This window comes from Ovis canadensis, chromosome 2 (genome assembly GCF_042477335.2).
Source record: "Ovis canadensis isolate MfBH-ARS-UI-01 breed Bighorn chromosome 2, ARS-UI_OviCan_v2, whole genome shotgun sequence".
Taxonomy (NCBI): domain Eukaryota; kingdom Metazoa; phylum Chordata; class Mammalia; order Artiodactyla; family Bovidae; genus Ovis; species Ovis canadensis.
In genome coordinates this window covers 250397254-250416820 of record NC_091246.1, presented here as the reverse complement: position 1 = coordinate 250416820, position 19567 = coordinate 250397254, and the positions used below count along the sequence as shown (strand labels likewise).

The window sequence follows — 19567 nt, the reverse complement described above, 5'->3', positions numbered from 1 at the left end:
CCTACGTTACACAACAGCACGCTCCCTCACACACACACGGCTCCATGTCCCCCAGAAGCCACACACACAGAGGCAAGCCCACCCCTGTGTTTCACTCTGCTTGCTTTTAATCGCTCAGTCCTGTCCAACTCTTTGCAGACCCCACGGACTATAGCCCTCCAGGCTCCTCTGTCCATGGGATTTCTCAGGCAAGAATACTGAAGCGGGTTGGGTTGCCATTTCCTTCTCCAGGGGATCGTCCCAACCCAGGGATCGAACTCGAGTGACTCCTGCAGTGGCAGGTGGGTTCCTTACCACTGAGCCCCCTGGGAAGCCCCACCCATATGAAAATCTGTGCAAGTAATTGCACACAAAGCTACACAGACACCACACGACCGCTCTCAAGACTCTGTTGAGCGACACAATACCAGACACAGGCAGGTATGTTCATGGAAGCGGAGCCACAGAGCCTCACCCCCACCCACATGCTCACCCTCCCTATCAGAGTCACACACCCCGTGTAACAGGCATGCCAGGCTTGATCCCACAGCATTCAGAGAAAAGGAAAAAAGCATGCAATAACTAGGGGAGTGCTTAATTCCCAAGGATGAGGGGCTTGGGTCTGAACCCGCCCCCCCGCAACCACACACAGACAGAGCTCTGTGAAAGATCACAAGACACGGACACCCCACGTGCACCCCACTGTGAGGCCTGCCCACCCTGGAAAATGCACGATAGGTGTCCCTAGGAGATGGGTGACCTGTGGCCCTCGAGGCCACCCCCGACACTGGGACCTTGGAAGAGACAATTCCACAGACAGTGACGGCAGAGACCACAGACACACAGTCCAGGCAGGCAAACACGCCTGTCAACCAACACCTTGTACAACAAGCAGCATCTTTTGTACCTTGTACAACAACAGCGGTTGTGTGCCCAAATGAGCCACACAGCCTCAACCCAGCACAGACCCAGCGCCGGCCACCCCGGGGCACCAGTGTCCTCCAGGACACCCCACCTGGGGTGACCTCACATGGCCAGGAGCAGGCGCCAGGAGTCTCAGCCACCTAACACTGGCACATGGCACACTGTCACCCAGAGCACGCACAGCAACAAGTGACCCCGCAGACACAGCCTCACTCATGCACCAGACGCCCTGACACAGGGAAGGCTGGGAGCCACGTGGCCCAGGGCTCCAAGTAGAGCTACATGGTGACATTCAGACCCCTCGTTAAGGGGAGCGGGGATGGACGAAGTGGTCCCAAGGCTAGCGCTTGCCCGCCCGCGCACACACCCACACCCACACCCACACACACACACGGAGTGCCCCTCTAGCCCAGAGCCACAGCACCACCACGGACACTCTGTTGCTTAGGCAACTGCAGAAAGAGCCCAGGGCCTGGGACCCCAGGGCAGGGGTGTGCCCTGTGGCCGCGGTGGCCGGGTGTCAGCCCAGAAGCGAACACACCCTCCATGACGGAGCCTCGCACACCCGCCCTGCCCGGGACAGAGCCCGCCGGGCTCCGAAGAAGTTGGGCCGAACCGTCTCTGGCGGACACCCCTCGGCCTTCGCCCCAGTCCTCACCTGCCAGCCGGCCCCTGCAGGCAACGATCCTCTCCGGGGACGGCCGAGGGGCGCCAGGGGCAGCGGCTGCGCCATCCCGAGCCCGGCCCGGCCCCGGCCCCCCGACCCCGGCGTCGCTTCCACTGGCCCGGCCGGCTCCGGCCCGCGCGAGCCGCGCCTGGGTCCCTGCAACGCCGAGCTCCGCGCTCGCGGCTCGGGGATCCGGCGGCGCGCTGCCTGCGCTGGGCTCGCCGGGCGGCCGGGCCCTGAGGGGGCGGGGCGCCAGGTACGGGCGGTGCGGGGAAGGGGCGGGGCTTCGGGCATCCGGGGCGGGGACACGGGAGGCCCCGCCCCACAGGGCCCGGGACACTGCGCCTGCGCGCTCTTGCCGGCGTCCGAGCGGACACCAGAGCACCGGGTCTGTCCTGTGCGTCCCTACCTGGCCTCTTCTAACGTCCTTCTAACTCCTCTTAACCCAGTCCATCCTAAAGGAAATCAGTCCTGAATATTCACTGGAAGGACTGATGCTGAAGCTGAAACTCCAATACTTTGGCCACCTGATGCAAAGAACTGACTCACTAGAAAAGACCCTGATGCTGGGAAAGATTGAAGGCGGGAGGAGAAAGGGACAACAGAGGATGAGATGATTGGATGGCATCACCGACTCCATGGACACGAGTTTGAGTAAACTCTGGGAGTTGGAGATGGACAGGGAGGCCTGGCGTGCTGCAGTCCATGGGGTCTCAAAGAGTCAGCCACGACTGAGTGACTGAACTGAACTGAACTGAGCCTCCTCTGGGGACTGTGCCTCAGGGCCTCAGAGATGGGCTTCTTGGGCTGGGCTTTGAAATCGGGAAGGAAGTGGTGGGGATGGGAGGCTTAGCTTGGAGGCAGAGGGGTTTTCTTGAGCGTCTGCTTAATGTTGAACCATCTGCAGTCTGATCATCTCCCTACAACTCAAGAGGTAGGAGTGTCATCCCCATTTTACAGAAGAGAAAACTGATTCCAAGAGATAACAAATGCTCAAGACCACACAGCTAGGAAAAGGCAGAACTAGGAATCCACCTCCATCCCCACCAATGCCTGACAGGCCACTGGTACCCTGGTTTCCCCAGGCCCCAGGCCCACACCTGTCCCTTACAGCCCCTGACCCTGGGAGAGGGCAGGAACAGGGGCCGCCAAGGCCCCACGCGTGGAGAGGACTTCAGGATATGTGGGTTCTGGCTCTGACCTTGCTACAACCTGCTGAGTAGACTTGAGTCAGCCCTTGCCGCCTCTGTGGGCCTCAGCTTCCCCATCTGCGAAATACAAGGCCTCCGCAGGCCCTTCCAGCTGACCCTGCACTGTGTCTGCCACTGTGAGTGGGGGCAGGGCTGCAGTACCCCCTCCCCAGACAGATGCTGGGAAAGCAGTAATTGCTTCCTGAGTTGTGGCCAAGTCAACACCAGCTGCTTCAGACCCTACAGGGCAGGGCTGCCCACCAGCTCAGTACCCAACCTCTCTTCAGCTTCCTGAAGGATTTGTTGGCAGCTACCCACCACCACTCTCCATCTCAGGGCCAAGGGCTCCTGGAAGGAAGGCACTGCACCTTCCTTTCCCCTAGACCTGGCCATGGGTCAGGCTGGAGCCCAGGAAGCCGGCGGGAACCCTGGAGATGTGTGTTCCAGACACGGCGTAGCTTTGTTTTTAATAATTAACAGCAGCAAATATTGATCTATGCAGGCACTTTCAGGCCTGAGCGCTTCCGGGCACCCATCAAAATGCAGCCAGAGAAACATTCATTCCCACACGGGGAGGAGGCAAGAGCTGCTTGCATCAGTGGAGACGTGTGTGTGCCAGGAGTGGAGAGTGTGCACATGTGTGCCTGCAACTGTGTGTGTGCGACTCTGAGAGCAGATGTGATTGTGTGTTTGTGGACATCCTAGGTGTGTCTGTGCACATGTATCTGTATATCCATGCATGTGTACACGTGCAAGTCTGAATGCATCTGCAGACATGTGGATGTTCCCATGTATGTAGGTGTGGGTAGGCTGTATGTGTAAACAGGTACAGGTTTCTAAATCCTAGAGTAGAAAAACCCCTACAAGGGAACAGGGTAGGAGTGCCTTGGGTAGCTCTGTGTCTCTACCAATGTGGCTTCCCAGTGAGAGAGACGTCCCTTCTGGGTGTTCCTCCTGCCCTGGGAACATAATGAGGCCAATCATCCCTCAACTTCCTGATTGCAACTTTCCAAGATTACTTTCACAGTCATCACCCTTTGGCAAACGGGCCCGGTGGGTAGAGAAGAAACTGTCCCCTCTATTTTACAGACAAGAACCTGAGGCCCAGGGAGGGGCAGGGCTTTGCCCATTGACACACAGAGGTCACCTGCTCCTCAGACTGGCTCCGCCATCAACATTATTAATGTGAGCAGAGCCGGGAGAGGGGGATGGAGAACGTTCCACAGACCTGGGACCCCTCACCCCTCCCTGGTTTGCTGGGGACCCAGAGGGATCACTCGGTCTCTCTGGGCCTCGGTTTCCTTTCCAGTCAAAGGAGAACAATCCATCGACTGTGTCTTGATCCTGGGGTGGGTGTGGGCTGTGGGATGGGGCAGTCTGGAGCCCACAGCCATCTGAGCCTGTGTTGGCACAAATGGAGGCTTCCAGCCGAACTGGGCAAGAGGCCAGGAAGCCTGGGGGAGACAGCCCAGAGCTAACCTGAGCAGGCAGGACTCGGGGAGATGGGCTCTGCTGCTGCTGCTGCTGCTGCTGCTGCAGATGGGAACACTGAGGTGCAGGGAGGGGAAGTGAACCCAGGCCTCCTGCCAGATGCTTAGGGGGACGAGGACTGGGAACCTCACTTCTGAACCCAGCTGCCATGGAGTTGCTCCCTTCCAAGTCCCAGGATCCACATGGCCCAGTCTGGGGCTGTTGCCCAGGCACAGACAGCAGGAGAGGATCTCAAGGACCCCCTGGTATAGTCCCTAGGACCCACACTTTGAACCCCGTTGGAGGTGGTCCCTGAAAAGTACACTATTCCTTGGCCATATACCTCTCCTGACCTAGGAGGGGTACATGGCTCTTGTTCCAGGTCAGAGTTCTGGGCGAGAAGTTTGGTGTATCCTGTGTCTGCTATTTATTGGCTGTGTGACCTTGGGAAAACCACTTTACCTCTCTGGGCACCTGGATCCTTATCTCGAGAATGCCTGCCACCCATGGTTTGCTGAAAGGACTGAGAAGCATGGTACCTGTGGACACGCTTTAGGGTCTGAACAGTGTGCTACACAAGTGAGAGCTTATTACCCTCGGTATTAGAAATTCCACCAGACCATGAGTTCTGGTCCTGGACCCATCACATCCTACCTGTGTGTCTTTGAGCAAGTAACTTAACCTCTCTTAGCTTCGATTTTCTCATCTGCAAAATGGGACTAAGAAGAGTACTAATGTTAAGTCCACAGTATGAGACCCTGCATGCAAAAGATTAAGAGCCCACCTAGCCCGTAGTAAACCTCAATAAATGCTTGTGGTTATCACTGGTATTGGAGCCCCTGCAGAAGCTGTTTAGTTATCTATCTCCTAACCAGACCATGGCTCCTTGAGAGCAGGGTCTGTGTCAGACCGATTTCTGGCACCTCAGCGCCCAGCAGAAAGTTGACATGGGTCATGTGCTGGGCAAACATTTGATTTCGACAATAACAAGAACAGCCTCGTTTACAGGGCTCTCACTCTGTGCCAGATATTATGCAGTGTTTTACCATTGCTTTTTCACACTTTACCCCACTTCACAGGGCTCCTCTGAGAAGCAGCCCTGTGAAGCGGGATATTCTCATTACACCTGATTTACAGCTGAGGAAATGGATGGTGATGTTGATGATGAAGATAAGGAAGAAGAGCTGTTTGGCCAGTTTCTTCCCAGCTGTTTTGCCCCCAACCTTGCTACAGACCCTGAACCTCTGAGACTGGGTCAGGTCCATCAGGGGTGTCCCCTTGGGGGGCTAAACCCCAAGCCCCATCTGCCAAACATTTTGCCTCTGCACAGCGGTCACTCTTAGCTGTCTCCTGGCCCTGGGAGGTGGGGGGGTCCTCCGGACCAGGGGCCACGGGGAGGCGAGCACTTACCTTAGGGTGGAATGAGGCAGTCTGAGAGGGAACCAAGTCCACTCTTGGCAGGTCTAGTGCCTGGGGGAAGCGCTGGTTCTGCCCATCACTCCTCCTGGAAGAGAAAAAGAGTCTGAGGTCAGGGAGGGCCCCAAGTTGGGAGATCTGTGAACTTTGGGAGGAAGACTCATTCTCAGAATTGGGGGATGTTTAGGGGAACAGATTTCAAAAAGGAGGGGAACCTGGATTCCCCAGGAGGCAGGAGGCGAGCAGGGCTTCCAACTTTTCCCAGAGATCAGAGATATGGACAAAGTGTCCCTGTAAACTCTCCATTAGGCCTCCCTAACCCATACTCCAAAATCACTGCAGATGGTGATTGCAGCCATGAAATTAAAAAGACGCTTACTCCTTGGAAGGAAAGTTATGACCAACCTAGACAGCATATTGGAAAGCAGAGATATTACTTTGCCAACAAAGGTCCGTCTAGTCAAGGCTATGGTTTTTCCAGTAGTCATGTATGGATGTGAGAGTTGGACTGTGAAGAAAGCTGAGTGCTGAAGAATTGATGCTTTTGAACTGTGCTGTTGGAGAAGACTCCTGAGAGTCCCTTGGACTGCAAGGAGATCCAACCAGTCCATTCTGAAGGAGATCAGTCCTGGGTGTTCATTGGAAGGACTGATGCTGAAGCTGAAACTCCAATACTTTGGCCACCTCATGCAAAGAGTTGACTCACTGGAAAAGACCCTGATGCTGGGAGGGATTGGGGGCAGGAGGAGAAGGGGACGACAGAGGATGAGATGGCTGGATGGCATCACCAACTCGATGGACATGAGTTTGGGTCGACTCCGGGAGATGGTGATGGACAGGGAGGCCTAGGGTGCTGCAATTCATGGGGTTGCAGAGTCAGACACAACTGAGCGACTGAACTGAACTGAACTGAATCCATACTCCAGCCAAGAGGTTGTCCACAGCCCACTCTAAAGATGGGCAGACTGAGGCAGGGGTTGGAGGTTGCTGTATAGGGCTGAGCCCTGACCTCTGGACTAAGCAAGGTACATCCGTTCCTGAGCCTTTAAAGAGACAGTAGCCTTCAGGCTGAAAGGCCACCTGGGCCATTGCTATTATTAATGACAATAACAACAACAGACACTCACTGGGCCAACGACATGCCAGGCCCCCTGCCAAGACCCTCTTTCAGGCCCGAGGGCACAAGAAGTCATCACACTGGTATTCCCAGTGTACAGGTGAGGCTCCAGAGGTATGCGGAGGTTGCACAGCTGGTCAGTGGCCGAACCAGCACCTGTGTGATGCTTGACTGACTCCAAGCCCAGACTCTCGGCCCACACCCACACCCTCCTGAGGAGAGGAGGCAAGTCTGGCGAGGGTGAAGTCAGTTCCTGTTACCCTAGAAAGACTGCCGAGGAGGCAGCTTCTGGGGTCAAGGGGAGGAAGTGCCCAGTGGCTCCCGGGACCCAGGTGGCCCAGGCCGGGCAAGCAGGCCCGGCTTCCACCCACCGCCGAGGGCCACCCTGACGTGGCTGCTGCCCCACCCCAGTCCCTCAATCAAGGCTGGTTCCTGGGAGGGTGAGTCATTCAGCCCACGGCCCGCTTGAGTCAAGGCTGAGACCGCCACACCCCAAGAGGGGAAGGGACTGTGGAAGCCTGACCCAGGAAGGAGACCCCGAGAAAGCTTGAGCCCCCTCCCGGCTCACCTGGGCCCAGCTACTCAGGGAGGAAGGCTCAGAGGGACTGTCCACGGCCCTGGTGGGCTAGCGTCTTCCCAGGGGACCCTGCACTGGGCGGTCTCGATGCACAGGGACAGACGTGCCGGCAGCGGCGTTTGAGGCCCGTGACATCGTTGTAGGGGAGGTATGCCCAGGCACTTACCTGCTGCGTGACCTTAAACCAATGACGTACTCCTCTCAGCCTTGGTTTCCAGAAAAAAACAAATGGCATCCTAGAGCCTGGGCAGCTAGAAGGTGTTCACTCAATCAATCCTTTCTTTGATTCATTCACTCGCGGTAAACTCTGCCTTCCCACATCAGGGTTTCATTAAGCATTTGTTAAACGGATGAGTGGGTGAATGAGTGAATGTTGGCAGTAGGAAGGCATTAAAGGTTTGTGAGAAAGAATGGCCTCCGCACGGGTTTCTGTAGATCACAAGGCCCAGTGACGTGGGGAGAGACTGGGAAGCGAGGGTGGGTGGAGAGAGGCCCACAGAAATGGTCCAGACACATTCCACTGAGGCTGCCACGGGGACCCTGCAGACGGATCGAGTGCCTGGAACTGAGTCAGGCACATTACATCCTCACTACTCTGCAGGGAGGTCGGCATTATTTATCCCTCCCTTTTATGTGTATATATATATATATATATATATATATATATTTTTTTTTTTTTTTGGCTGTGTTGGGTCTGAGTGGCAGCACACAGGATCTTTGATCTTCCTCGCAGCATGCGGGATCTTTAGTGTGTCATGCCAACTCTTAGTTGCAGCGTGTGGGATCTAGCTCCCTGACCAGGGATGGAGCCCCCCTCTGCATTGGGAGCGTGAAGCCTTAGCCACTAAACCACCAGGGGTTTGTAAATCAAAAGGGGCTTGTAAAAAAAAAAAAAAAACACTGACACCTTTTTTACAGATGGAAAAACTAAAACTCAGAGAGATGAAGCCACATCGCCGAGCGAGCAGGTAATAGAGACAGAATTTAAAACCCATGCCCTAGACCGATCAGGGCCAGTGCCAGCAGGACGGAGAGCAGAACCTGGAAGTCCGAGAGCCGAAGCCAGGGGATGCCGGCTCCCCTTGACTGTGAGGACCACTGTGCTGGGAGCTCTGGCTGCTGTGTGCCCATGACCGAGCGATTCCGACGCTCGGCTTCTGTCTGATGCTTCCCACACCCTAAGGCTCCGGCTGTAGCCACTGCAGGTCAGCCTGGCAGCAGCTCCCTAACACGCTCCTCTTCCAGCACTGGCCTCAATTTCCCCATGTCCCGCTGCCTCTCTCACACAGGACCGCTCACACTGGTACAGTCCTTGGTAGGTTTCTAAGGGCAGGCGGGCTCTGGCTCCTGCCGAGCCCCTCAGCTCTCCGCTTCCTGGCGGGCCTGAGTCTCCCCATCACGGGCAACTCCTCCACCTACAAGGTCACTGCCGGGGGCCTAAGATGCCGGGGCCGGGAAGGCCTCCGGGATGAGGACAGAGCAGGAGGTCTGAGGCTCTCGGCCATGCCTGCCCCCACCCAGCCCAGCCCTGCAGGGATTCAAAGACCACAAAAACAAAAGCCACAGCCTTCCTGTGCTTTCTGTGATTTTTCTTAATCCTCACAGCTGCCCAAAGAGGCAGGTGCTCAAAAACCACCTGCTTTATTATTTTTAATATTTATTTTAAATAAATAATTTAATCAATCAATCAATTAATTAATATTTATTCAAATAATAATTTAAATAAATAAATATTTAAAATAACCCCAGGTCTCAGTTGTAGCACATGGGACCTTTAGTTTCGGCCCGTGGGATCTAGTCCCCTGACCCAGAGATGGAACCCCGGCCCCCTGCACTGGGAGCGTGGTCATAACCACTGGACCACCAGAAAAGCCCTCCAAACCACCTGCTTCTTTGCACCACAAGGAAACTGAGGTTCAGAAAGGGATACTAATTCACCCAAGGTCACACAGTTAATGGCGTGGAACAGGCATCTGAACCCAGGCTTGCCACTCCGGAACCAGGGACCCGGACTCTGGAGCATGGGCGGCCAGCCCTGCGGGCCCAGCAGGTCGGGTCGGTGAAGTAACAGTAACAACAGCGACGGCAGCCAGTGCTGATACAGGACCAACCGTGTGCAGACCCGGCGGCAACGGCTTCACTCGTATCCCCTCATTTACTCCTCATCTTTCAGAGGAGGCAACCAAGACACAGAGGTTAAGCAGCAGGTCCAAGGTCAGGCTGACAGTAAGTGAAATACAGAGGATCCGAACCCCTGAACTTGGATCGAGACGCTGCCCTCATGCTTCACTGTACTATCCACTCCCGTGCTCTTGCCTGGAGAATTCCAGGGACAGAGGAGCCCGGTGGGCTGCAGTCCATGGGGTTGCAAAGACTCAGACACGACTGAGCGACTAGCACACTCGCTCACAGTAAACAGCCGTTGCTCAGTCAATACCTTTGGAGAAATGAATAAACCCAGCCCTTGCCTCCCCTCTGCCGGCCTGATGCCTCCTCCTCCTCCTCTCGTCCTTCCCCACCTCTCACACACTCCTTCCCCCCTTCGCAGCCCACCCTTCCTTCTCCTCTGCCTGTGATCTCTGCACTCCTCCTCCTATTTGGTCATGCTCTTCCCTCTCAGGAACCTGAATCTCTCTGTCCCTCCCCTTTCCCTCCCGTCTCACCCTTGTCTCCTCCTGGTCTCCATCATTTTGTTCACATGCAGCCCCTGGTCTCTGCCCCTCCTTACTTCTCTGGAAACCTTCCAGACCCTTCTCTGGAAACCTGCCTGGCTCAGTTTATTTTTTATTTATTCTTTAATTTTTTGACCATGCCCCCTGGCATGTGGGGTCTTAGTTCCCCAGCCTGGGACTGAACCTGAGCCCCCTTGCAGTGGGATCGCAGCATCTCAACCACTGAATCACCAGGGAAGTCCCCCTGGCTTGGCTTAAAAATGCTTTACCTTCTTCCCACACACGCAGCAGCTGGGAGGTGCCCGGGGCTGGCGGGGGACACTGGGAACTCTCGCCACTTCTCCCTCCCCCGGCCTGGACCGCAGTCACAGCTGCACAGCGCTCTACAGTTGGCACAGGCGCAGTCTCAATCGCCACGGCAGCTCTGAGGTTGGATTATTATCAGCCTTCTTCCAGATAAGAAAACTGAGGCTCGGAGAGGTTAAGGGACAAGCCCAAGGTCATACCAGGGAAAGGGCGGTGCCAAGGTTTCCCTCTAGTTCAGGGCTCTTCTACGGCACCCACCCCTGCTGCTCTCAAGGCAGGCTGACCCCAGCGTCACCCAGCCCCCAGCGGCCTCCCCATAGCAGCCCCTGGTTCCGGCCGCCACCAAGCATCTTCCCGAGGTCCCGCTCCAATCCTGCCCTGTCTGGCCTGGACACCTGCCTGCAGGTACAGGACATTCCTGGACACAGTAATAGGCGGCAGCCAGGAAGGAGGTGACTTGCCCAAGGTCACACAGAGAGCCAGAGCCAGCCTGGAGTCCGGCCCAGGTACATTCTGGGGTCACCTTCAGGCCCTACAGGTGTGTGGCCTGCAGCCAGCTGGCTCCGGCTCCCCTCCCCCTTGGAGTGCCCGTCTCCCCCTGCAAAAGGGTGCGGCGGGCTCCCAGGCGGGATAGGCCAGGCCGGAAGCCTGCTGACAGCTCCCGGGTTTCTTGGCAACTGTCGCTGCACCACCTCCCCCTCCCTTATCTCCGCATCGAGGTAACAATAATAATTGCCGTGTCGTGAGTGCAGCTCTCTGTACTTTTCAAAAGCCCTCTTTATCTGCTCATGCCTGGGAGTCTCAGCGGAACTGGAGCAGGAGATAAGGCAGTCACTAGGATCCTCCACTCCCAGAAGGGTAAACTGAGGCTCAGAGAGGTTAAACAACCGTCTGGAAGTCACCCAGCAAGGCAGGAGCAGCTGGGGAGCTAGAGCCAGGCTGCCCCCAGTCCAGGGCCCCAGATTTTGGGGGGAATCCACACACTGCAAAAACTCAGGTCAGACCCAGAGTGACTGGGGAGACGGGGAAGGCAGAGGACAGGGGACCAGATGCTGCCCTGGTCGCTTCCCACCTGTTAACCAGCTGGAGAGCTGGGTCGGGGGCAGCGGGTCCTGTCTTTTTCTTTGATCTATAAAATGAGAGAGCATGTAGCCACCCCCTAAACCACGGATTAGAGAAAGCCCAGCAGAAGTGGTGGTATTATTATTATTATTATTATTATTAGACACTGTTCCAGACAGCCCCGCCCTTCCGAGTATCAGAGAGGGGCTGGGGCATCCAGTGAAGAGGACTTGGCCCTTTGGCCATCCAGCAAGAACTGCCCCAAATGGAGCTCCCCACACCCCCCACGGTGGGCCTGGCCCCTGCAGACTCGCCCAGCCTCATCCTCACACACCCCCCCTTTCTGCCCTCACCTGGCTGGGCTGCAGGCAGCTTTTAAAGACAAGCCACACTGCTTCCCACTGCCGAGCCTCTGCACAGGCTTTGCCCTTTGCCGGGAGCTCCTTTTTCCTTCTTTTCCTCCCGATAAACTATCCATGCTTTAAAATTCAGCTGATGATACAGGTGAACCTGTTTGTAGGTTCAGGGCAGGAGTAGAAACACAGATGCAGAGAACGGACACCGGTGGACACACGTGTCCCACCTGGCGGGGGGGCATGTACGTACCACCACGTGTAACATGCCTGGCTAGTGGGGAGCTGTGGGAGGAAACAGGGAGCTCAACCGGTGCTGCGATGACCTGGGGGTGGGGGTGTGGTTTGCGAAGGGCGGGAGGGAGGTTCAAGAGGGATATATACACATGCCTCATTGAGGCTGTTGTACAGCAGAAACACGACATCGCAAAGCAACTATACGCCAATACAAGATAATAATAATAAATGGAAAAAAATAATTCAAGGGGAAATTTGGTGATCAGAACAGGTGACACACGACCACCCAGACAGGAGGCCTGTGACGGGGAGCCAAGCAGGGGCTGGACAGCACGCACAGAAGCTGGGAAACTGGACTCGGGGGGCGGAAGAGGGGCTCAGCCAGCCAAGAACATACGGCCGAGATGGATCTGTTGGGGTGGGCCTAAGGAGCCCAGGACAGCCCACTGCTGGTGACCAGAGGTCAGGGTTCCCTGGGTATCCCTGGTACCCATGAGACCAGCTGCTTCTACCAGCCTGGCGACACATGTGGGGAAAGGCGCAGACCTCACTGTGAGGAGAGCTGTAGAGGGCTCCTCCTGAAGACCCTCAGACCTCTGAGACAAGGCCCTCGGGAGGGGGCCTGCCCCTCCACAGGCGGCCTGTTCCCCCAGTCACAGAATCAGGTCTGAGGGACTCTAATCTCCCGAAACCAGAGATTAGAGGCCACCCTGGAACTGCTCCCGCCCCCGGGGGCCACAGAGGCCCATTGTCTGCAGAGCTCAACCATCCGGCACTGCTTGCCCCTGGCCCTGCCAAAGGTGCAGGGAAGGTGGCCAGGGGCAGCCATGGGCGAGTTTCTGAGAGGCTGGCCCACTCCTCCGGAAGCCCCTGAGGGGACAGAGTGGGGACACAGATGTGGCTGCTCCTGGATCACCTTTCCCCAGGCACCTCTGACCTCAGCCGGGACTCAGGAGGGCGCGTCGAGGGCAAGGGGAATGGTGCGGGGTGGGGAGCCCAGCGCTTTGATGCCCGGTAATCCTGACAACAAACCCGGATCGAGGCTGGTATCGTCACACCGTGTCACAGGCAAGGAAGTACAGGCTCGGGAGGCTGACAGATGGGCTGGGGTCTCACAGCCACCAGGGGCGGGAGGAGAGGACCTGAGGCTCCAGGCAGGGCCCTGGGGGAGCAGGAAGGAGGCACACGGGGCCCCCACCCCGGCTCCGAGCTGGCTGACCGCCAAGACACCCGGATCCCGGAGCTGCGCCAGGCGGTGGCCTCCTGAGCAAACAACAGGTTGGCAGCCCCGAGAGGTCACGGGATGGGCCCCACGCGGGGGCACAGCACCCGGGAGCCAGGCCTCCCATCCGCCAGCTGCCCGCCAGCGCCTCCCCGGCCCAGGTGGCCCGAGGCCCGCAGCGGCCCAAAGCCTGACCCTCCGCCTGCCCAGGACTGGTTCCTCCCTCGAGCCACGGGGCCTCCTCCTGCTCCAGAGTAACATCTGCTCCTCCTGCCCGGCGCTTTACAGTTTACAGACTTCCTTTGCTCCCGATCCTCTCGACAGCCTCACAAGGACCTGGAGGCAGGGAAAACTACCTCAATTCTACGCGGAAGCGGGGCAGAGGCGATGACTTGCCCGAGGTGTCACCCCTGAAGCCCCACCCAGCTGCCCGCCTCCTTGCCCACATGGGCACGGGACAGCTGAGTGGGGTCCCCCCTCAGTTCCCAGGGGAAGGGTGCAGGGCCCTTCCCAGCGCCCGCACCTGCCTCCCTCTGTGTCCTTGCCCAGCCTCTGCTGCCCAGGGGGGTTGCCCACATCTCCAGGAGTCCCTTCGCCCGCTAGCTCCGTCACCCCTCACCCCCTCATGTGCTCTACATTCCGGTGATTAGTCAGTCCCTTGGGACTCCCATCCTGACACCCGCTCTGGGCCAGACAATGGTGCCGGGCCTCCCCCACCTCAAAGCGAAGCCTGGAGACACTGCCCAGAGCTCTTCTCTGCCCTGTGGCCTCCCTGCTCAGACACTGCACCCTGCAGAGGGGAGGCCCTGTAAACCCAACCCTCTCCCTCCTAGCCAATGGGTTTTGCCGCCTCATGGGCTCCAGGCCGCTGGTGGGTGGAAGCTGAGTATACAGTAGGTGTCAATATATTATAAATAAGCTCCTGGCAGAGAGCATCACCTCAGAGGTGTGGGCTCTGGAGCCAGACTGCCTGGGTTTGTATCCTAGCTCTGGCACTTAACAGCTTGTTTCGGGGGGCTTCCCTGGTGGTCCAGGAGCCAGAACTCCATGCTCCCAAGGCAGGGGGGCCCGGTTTGATCCCTGATTGGGGAACTGGATCTCACATGTTGCAACAAAGACCTGGTGCAGCCAAATAAATAAAACAGCAACAGCTGTGGGACTTGGGCAAGTTATTGAACCTCTCTGAGCCTCAGTTTCCTCATCTATAATATGGGGATAACAGCAGTGTCTGCCTTCAGGCATTGACATGAGGGCTACCCGAGTTCATACATGTAAAGTGCGTAGGCATTCACCACAAGCACCTTCTGACCTTCCCCTCTCTCTTCCTTTTTTCCCTTCCTCTGTGGGCTGCTGCGGACTGAGACAGGGCTTCCAGGTGAAAGTCCGGAGATGGGAGACTAGGGTCCAACGCGAGAGCTAGTGCAGTGGATAGAGAGCCACGTAAGGTAGTGAGCGCCTATCGAGCAAAGGCAGGCAGGGGTGAAGGGGAAGATTCCAAAGTACGGGAACCAGAGGAGTAAGGCGGGCACAGGGCTTCACTAGAGGACCTGCCGGGGGCCTGCCACGTGTGGAATTGAGTCCTCTTGATTCTCCAGCCTGTGGTCAAGGGCAGAGGCAGTGGATACATTCTTTCAAGGGAATGGACTTCCCTGGGTCTCCTGGGGCACATGGATTGCCTGCCTCTCCCATTAAAGATGAAAATGTGCACACTCTGGCCCAGTCACTCCACTTCTAGGCATTTATCCTCCAGAAACGCTTACCAAAAAATAGACACAAAATGACGCGGACAGAGACCATTCACTGCCGCAGGGTTTGCCGTGGCTGAAATCTGGAAGCTGGTTAAACACACACGGCACGCGCAAGCCACGGAAGACCATGCAGCGATGGCAAAGGAGGTCTCGCGTCCTGACGGAAAAGGGGGTTTGAGGCCTGTTGTCAAGTGAAAAGCGCAAGTAGCACCACAGAAATCTCCCTTGAAAAATGTTCAGTTGCAGGTAAAAGCTCACATTGGTTATCTCTGGGAAACAGGACGACAGGGGCTTTCTGTCATCTACAGGATACATTTCTCTGCACTGTTTGAATTTTTACAGTGAGCACGTATTATTTTTGCCATCAGAAAAAAAAAAAAAAACAGATTAAAAACACTGAGCCTCACGTGTCAGCCCACTGAGAATCTGACTCTTTTTCCGCAGTCAGCCTGAGAAGGAGATATTCCTCACTCCAGGGAGAGGCTAACCCCGAGGGACGTTAAATACCACGATGGCCAAGGTCACCCCTGGCAGGAGTGACAGAGCTGGGCTGTAGCCCTCGTTCTCTGACTCTGAAGCTCACGCTCTTCCCCCCACACCAGGCAGGGAGGAGGGAAGGCAGGAGCGAAGCTGCCCAGGATGTTCCCTGGGACTGAGCTGTCAGGTCAGGGGAATGTGGCCAGCCAGGGTCAGCCTGTGTGGGGACCAGGCTGTCTGCCTCATTTGCAGATGCAAATAAATGCAGGCTCTGCTGCTGGAGTCAGGTCCCTGCCCTGAGCTGCCCCAGGCTAGCAGGCTGGCAGGCACCCCACCCCACCCCTGGAACCACTCCCCAAGGCCTCAGCATCACCAGGCCAGTGGGCACGAACTGGGGCTCTAAATAACTTTCCAAGTCAATCAAGATGTTTCTGGAAGAATCAGGGGTCGACGGTCCCTTGCTGCCTTCTTGGCGAGCTGCTAGAGAGGAGATGCCTAGAGAGAAGGCAGGTGCATGCTCCTGAGTCTACATAGACAGTGGATAGACCTACAAGTCAGACGGACTTGAGTTCAAGTCCTGACTAGGTCACTCTAGCTGTGTGGCCTGGGGCAAGTTGCTTTGCCTCTCTGAGCCTCAGCTGTAAAACGGTGTTGATAAATACCCTATGAAGGGCTGGCTGCCGGGAGAATTCAGTGAGATAGTGCCTGTGAAAGTACTCCCTAAACTAGAAGCCGCCTTTCACGTGCCAGGATGATGGGTTACGACCCTGCGTGTGGTGGGGGAGGGGGCCATGTGCACGTCTGTGAACATGTGGAGCGTGCAAAGTGCCCTGCCCCGCCCCGTCAGCAAGCAGGTGGGCTGCACGGCTGCCACTTTTGCTGGGAGCTGGCACAGGCCTCCCTGCAGCGCTGCCTGGTGGTGTGACAGGGTGTGTGCGGTGAGGACGTGGGTGGGAGGCCTGGCAGGAATGTGAAACGTGGGCGGGAGAGAAAGCGCTCGTGTCTGGGGCGTGCGTGGGCTACAGGCGTGCGTTTGTACAGATCACGCCATCCACCTGCCGAAAGGCACCTCGTGGCTTTCCGCCATGTGCAGGGTGGAGATTCGATTGTCTCACGTGGCCCACGAGGCCCTGAGCATCTGTCCCCCCTCCCGGCCTCTGCACACACTCTGCGTGCGTGCTAAGCCATTTCAGTCGTGTCCAACTCTTTGCAACCCCATGGACTGTAGCCCACCAGCCTCCCCTGTCCTTGGGATTCTCCAGGCAAGAATACTGGAGTGGGTTGCCTTACCCTCCTCCAGGGGAATCTTCCTGACCCAGCGATGGAGCCCACGTCTCTTATGTCCCCTGCACTGGCAGGTGGGTTCTTTACCACTAGGGCCACCTGGGAAGCCCCCCTGCACACACCATATACCCTCCACCTGTTCCACCCTGCCTGGCTCCTCCCCACCCTACACCTGCAGGCTACGCTCTCATCCAGTCTTTCTGGAGCCCCCTTCCCAAGCTGGGTCGGCCTGCCCCCACCCTGACCAGCTTTCTCAGAAGCCTGTCCCCTGCTGTCCAGATCTGCCAGTCTGGTTTGCACTTGCCACAGTGTGATTATCAGATACTCCCAGCCTCTCCCACCAGAGACCGAGCCCGGACCGGATCTGTCTGGGGGCCGGGCGCGCCGTCGATGCCGGACGCTGGTCTGCCACGTGAATGAATGTGTACATGACTGTGTGCTCGCAATGAAGCTGCAGCGACTGAAGTCAAGTCGAGGCGTGTGCACAGGGAATATGCGTGTGGGGGTGGGCGTGTGCACAGGGAATATGCGTGTGGGGGTGGGCGTGTGCACAGGGAATATGCGTGGGGGTGGGGTGGGGGGGGTAGCGTCTCAGAGAACCTCTGGCCCACAGGAGGCCAGATCTGAGACTTCTGGCCGGGGCACTCCGACTGGTGCTCAGGCCCATGTGGGCTGCAGTGAGAGAGAAGGCCTGCCCAAGTTCCTCTGCAAACTCCTCCTGAAACAGTCCAGTCCAGGGTCTCTGGACCCGACCCTCAACACTTCTGGGTGGTGGCCAAGCTGGCCTCCTGCCTGTGCCCTTCTGCCCACACCCTTCACCTCCCCCGAGGCCCGATCCCAGCCTCTCCTTGCATGGCTGCCCACAGTGCCCAAGGTGCCCCCTCCCCGCCTGCCTTGTGAGCAGTTCTTGATCTGAGAGGAGACGGGCCTCCCACCCCCGCTGCCGGCTCAGCCACCTTACCCCCGGCTGCCAGGAAATGATCTGGAATGTTCCAGATCTGGGGAGAGGAAGGAATCTTATTCCTGCCTCAGGGCCTGGACACATACTCTGCCCTCTGCCTGGACTGCCCTTCCCAGTCAACCCCTTCCCATTCAGGCCTTGCGAGGCCCTCCCTGATATCCTGAGCAGAGGCGGGTGCCTCCCCGCCCTGCCCCTCACTGCCCCCTGCCCAATTATTTGTCTAGCAGCGCGTCTCCCGCCCCGGAAGGCGACCTTTGTGAGGCCAGACACTGGGTCTATCAGGTTCGCTGCTGTAGCCCTGGTTCTGAGATGTTGCGTGACACATGCTTGGGACTTGATAAGTATCTGCTCAATGAACAAGTGGCTAGTGGGCACCTTGAAAGGTGAGGTGAATACTGTTCCTGTTTACAGGTGTGGAAATAGAGGTTCCGCGAGGTTAAGCCTCTAGCCCAAGGTCACACAGCAGACTGGGTCCAGATTAGGAACTATCTGACTCCACTAGAACCCCAGCACATGAGAGGGCTTTGTAGCTGACCTTCCCATTGTACAGACAGGAAAGAGAGCCTCAGAGAGCGAGAGAACTGATTCTTCAGGTCACCATTGCTTCCCCTGGTCTGACAGAGCTGCACTCTTAGGCTGGGCTGGGCTCTAAAGCACCTCCTCCCCCTTCTCCCTCACCCCGAGACCGGGACACGAACAACCCCTCTGCACACAGGAAGAAACCATGGCTCAGCCAGGGAGGCACTGCCCAAGGTCACCCCAGCCAGGACTCGGTGCAGACCTGGCTGGCTGCAAAGCCAGCATTCTCAGGGTCAGTGTCAAGGTCAGAGCCCAGGGCTGAGCGTGTGCTCATGTGTGGGCAGGTCTCGCTTCCCGGCAGGCGGTGAACTTCCAAAGAGCAGAGTCCACACCCTGAGTGATTCTGCCCCCACGGCCAGGGCCAGCTAGCTTGTGGGGGCAACACGGCAGTGACCATGATTGCTGGCATCACTCTGGTTCTTGACCTTGGCACGCTGTATCTCACTCAACCCCCACGATGATCCTCAGGGCAGGTGCTTTTACTGTCTTTATTTTACGAGACCTGGAGAAGTTATCCTCTGCTGTCCACATCCCGGGACTCACAGCAGAGCACAGGTGGCTTCTGCCATGGGGAGGGCAGTGGATGATGGGCGGCCCCCTGCTGGCTTGGGGGTTGAGACCCTCTGGGGCGCCCAGAGGAAGTCCCAACAGGGCTGGCAGGGACACGACCCTGTGGCGGCCTTGCCCACCTTCTGCCATCAGCTCCAGTTCAGTCCTGTACCCAGCACATGCCACCAAACACTTTTCTCCTTCATGTTGTTGACCTGCCTCTTATTGGAACATCCTCTTGGCAGTGGCCCTCCCTCCCCTACCACGCACACGACACACTGCCTCTCGACCCACTTCTGGGTCGCCTCCTCCAGGAAGCCTTCCCCGATTCCCAGGTGTGGGGGAGGAGGGCGTCTCTGAGCTATCGAAAGTCCCCACATCTGCCCCGTCAACACGTATGACTCCTCCCCTACCTTCAGAGCTGTTTCCTTATTCTCTGCCCTGCCCTTGAACTCCACGAGGACCGTGGCCTTGTCTGTCACTTCCATCACCTCAGGGTCCAGAACAGGGCTGGGTTGGCCCTTAGAGAGTATCCCCACATTAAATATTTGTTGAATTAATTTGCTAAATGAATGACTGACTGTCTTGGGAGAGACCGTGAGCAGAGGAAAGCCTTTGTGAGATTTGGGGATATCGAAAAGGTCTCCTCCTTAATCACTTCTCAAATGAGCCACCTCCGCAGTGCCGAAAATTCGAGCATTAAAAATTTTAATGAGTCTCTCTTTGGTTTAACGAGTCTTTTCTCTCAAAATGCAAATGCTCACAGAGAGGAAAAAC

The 19567-nt window shown here is 57.1% G+C and overlaps 1 protein-coding gene across 50 annotated transcripts in view; it reads right to left on the bottom strand.

The window, feature by feature from the left end:
• The window catches only part of RAP1GAP (RAP1 GTPase activating protein), a 70453-nt gene that overhangs the window by 25894 nt on the left and 24992 nt on the right, over positions 1–19567 (bottom strand). For 34 of the 50 annotated variants that reach the window (XR_011254107.1, XR_011254113.1, XR_011254115.1 and 31 more), the window contains one exon: positions 5641–5734. Coding sequence is in view for 8 of the 50 variants with exons in the window: in XM_069575049.1 (XP_069431150.1) it covers positions 5641–5734 (94 nt within the window). In the remaining 42 variants the exon portion in view is untranslated. Of the gene's footprint in view, positions 1–1561; positions 1812–5640; positions 5735–7506; positions 7788–10281; positions 10703–19567 lie in introns of those variants that run through there. The other 16 variants (XR_011254098.1, XR_011254099.1, XM_069575046.1 and 13 more) reach the window with 10 other exon arrangements.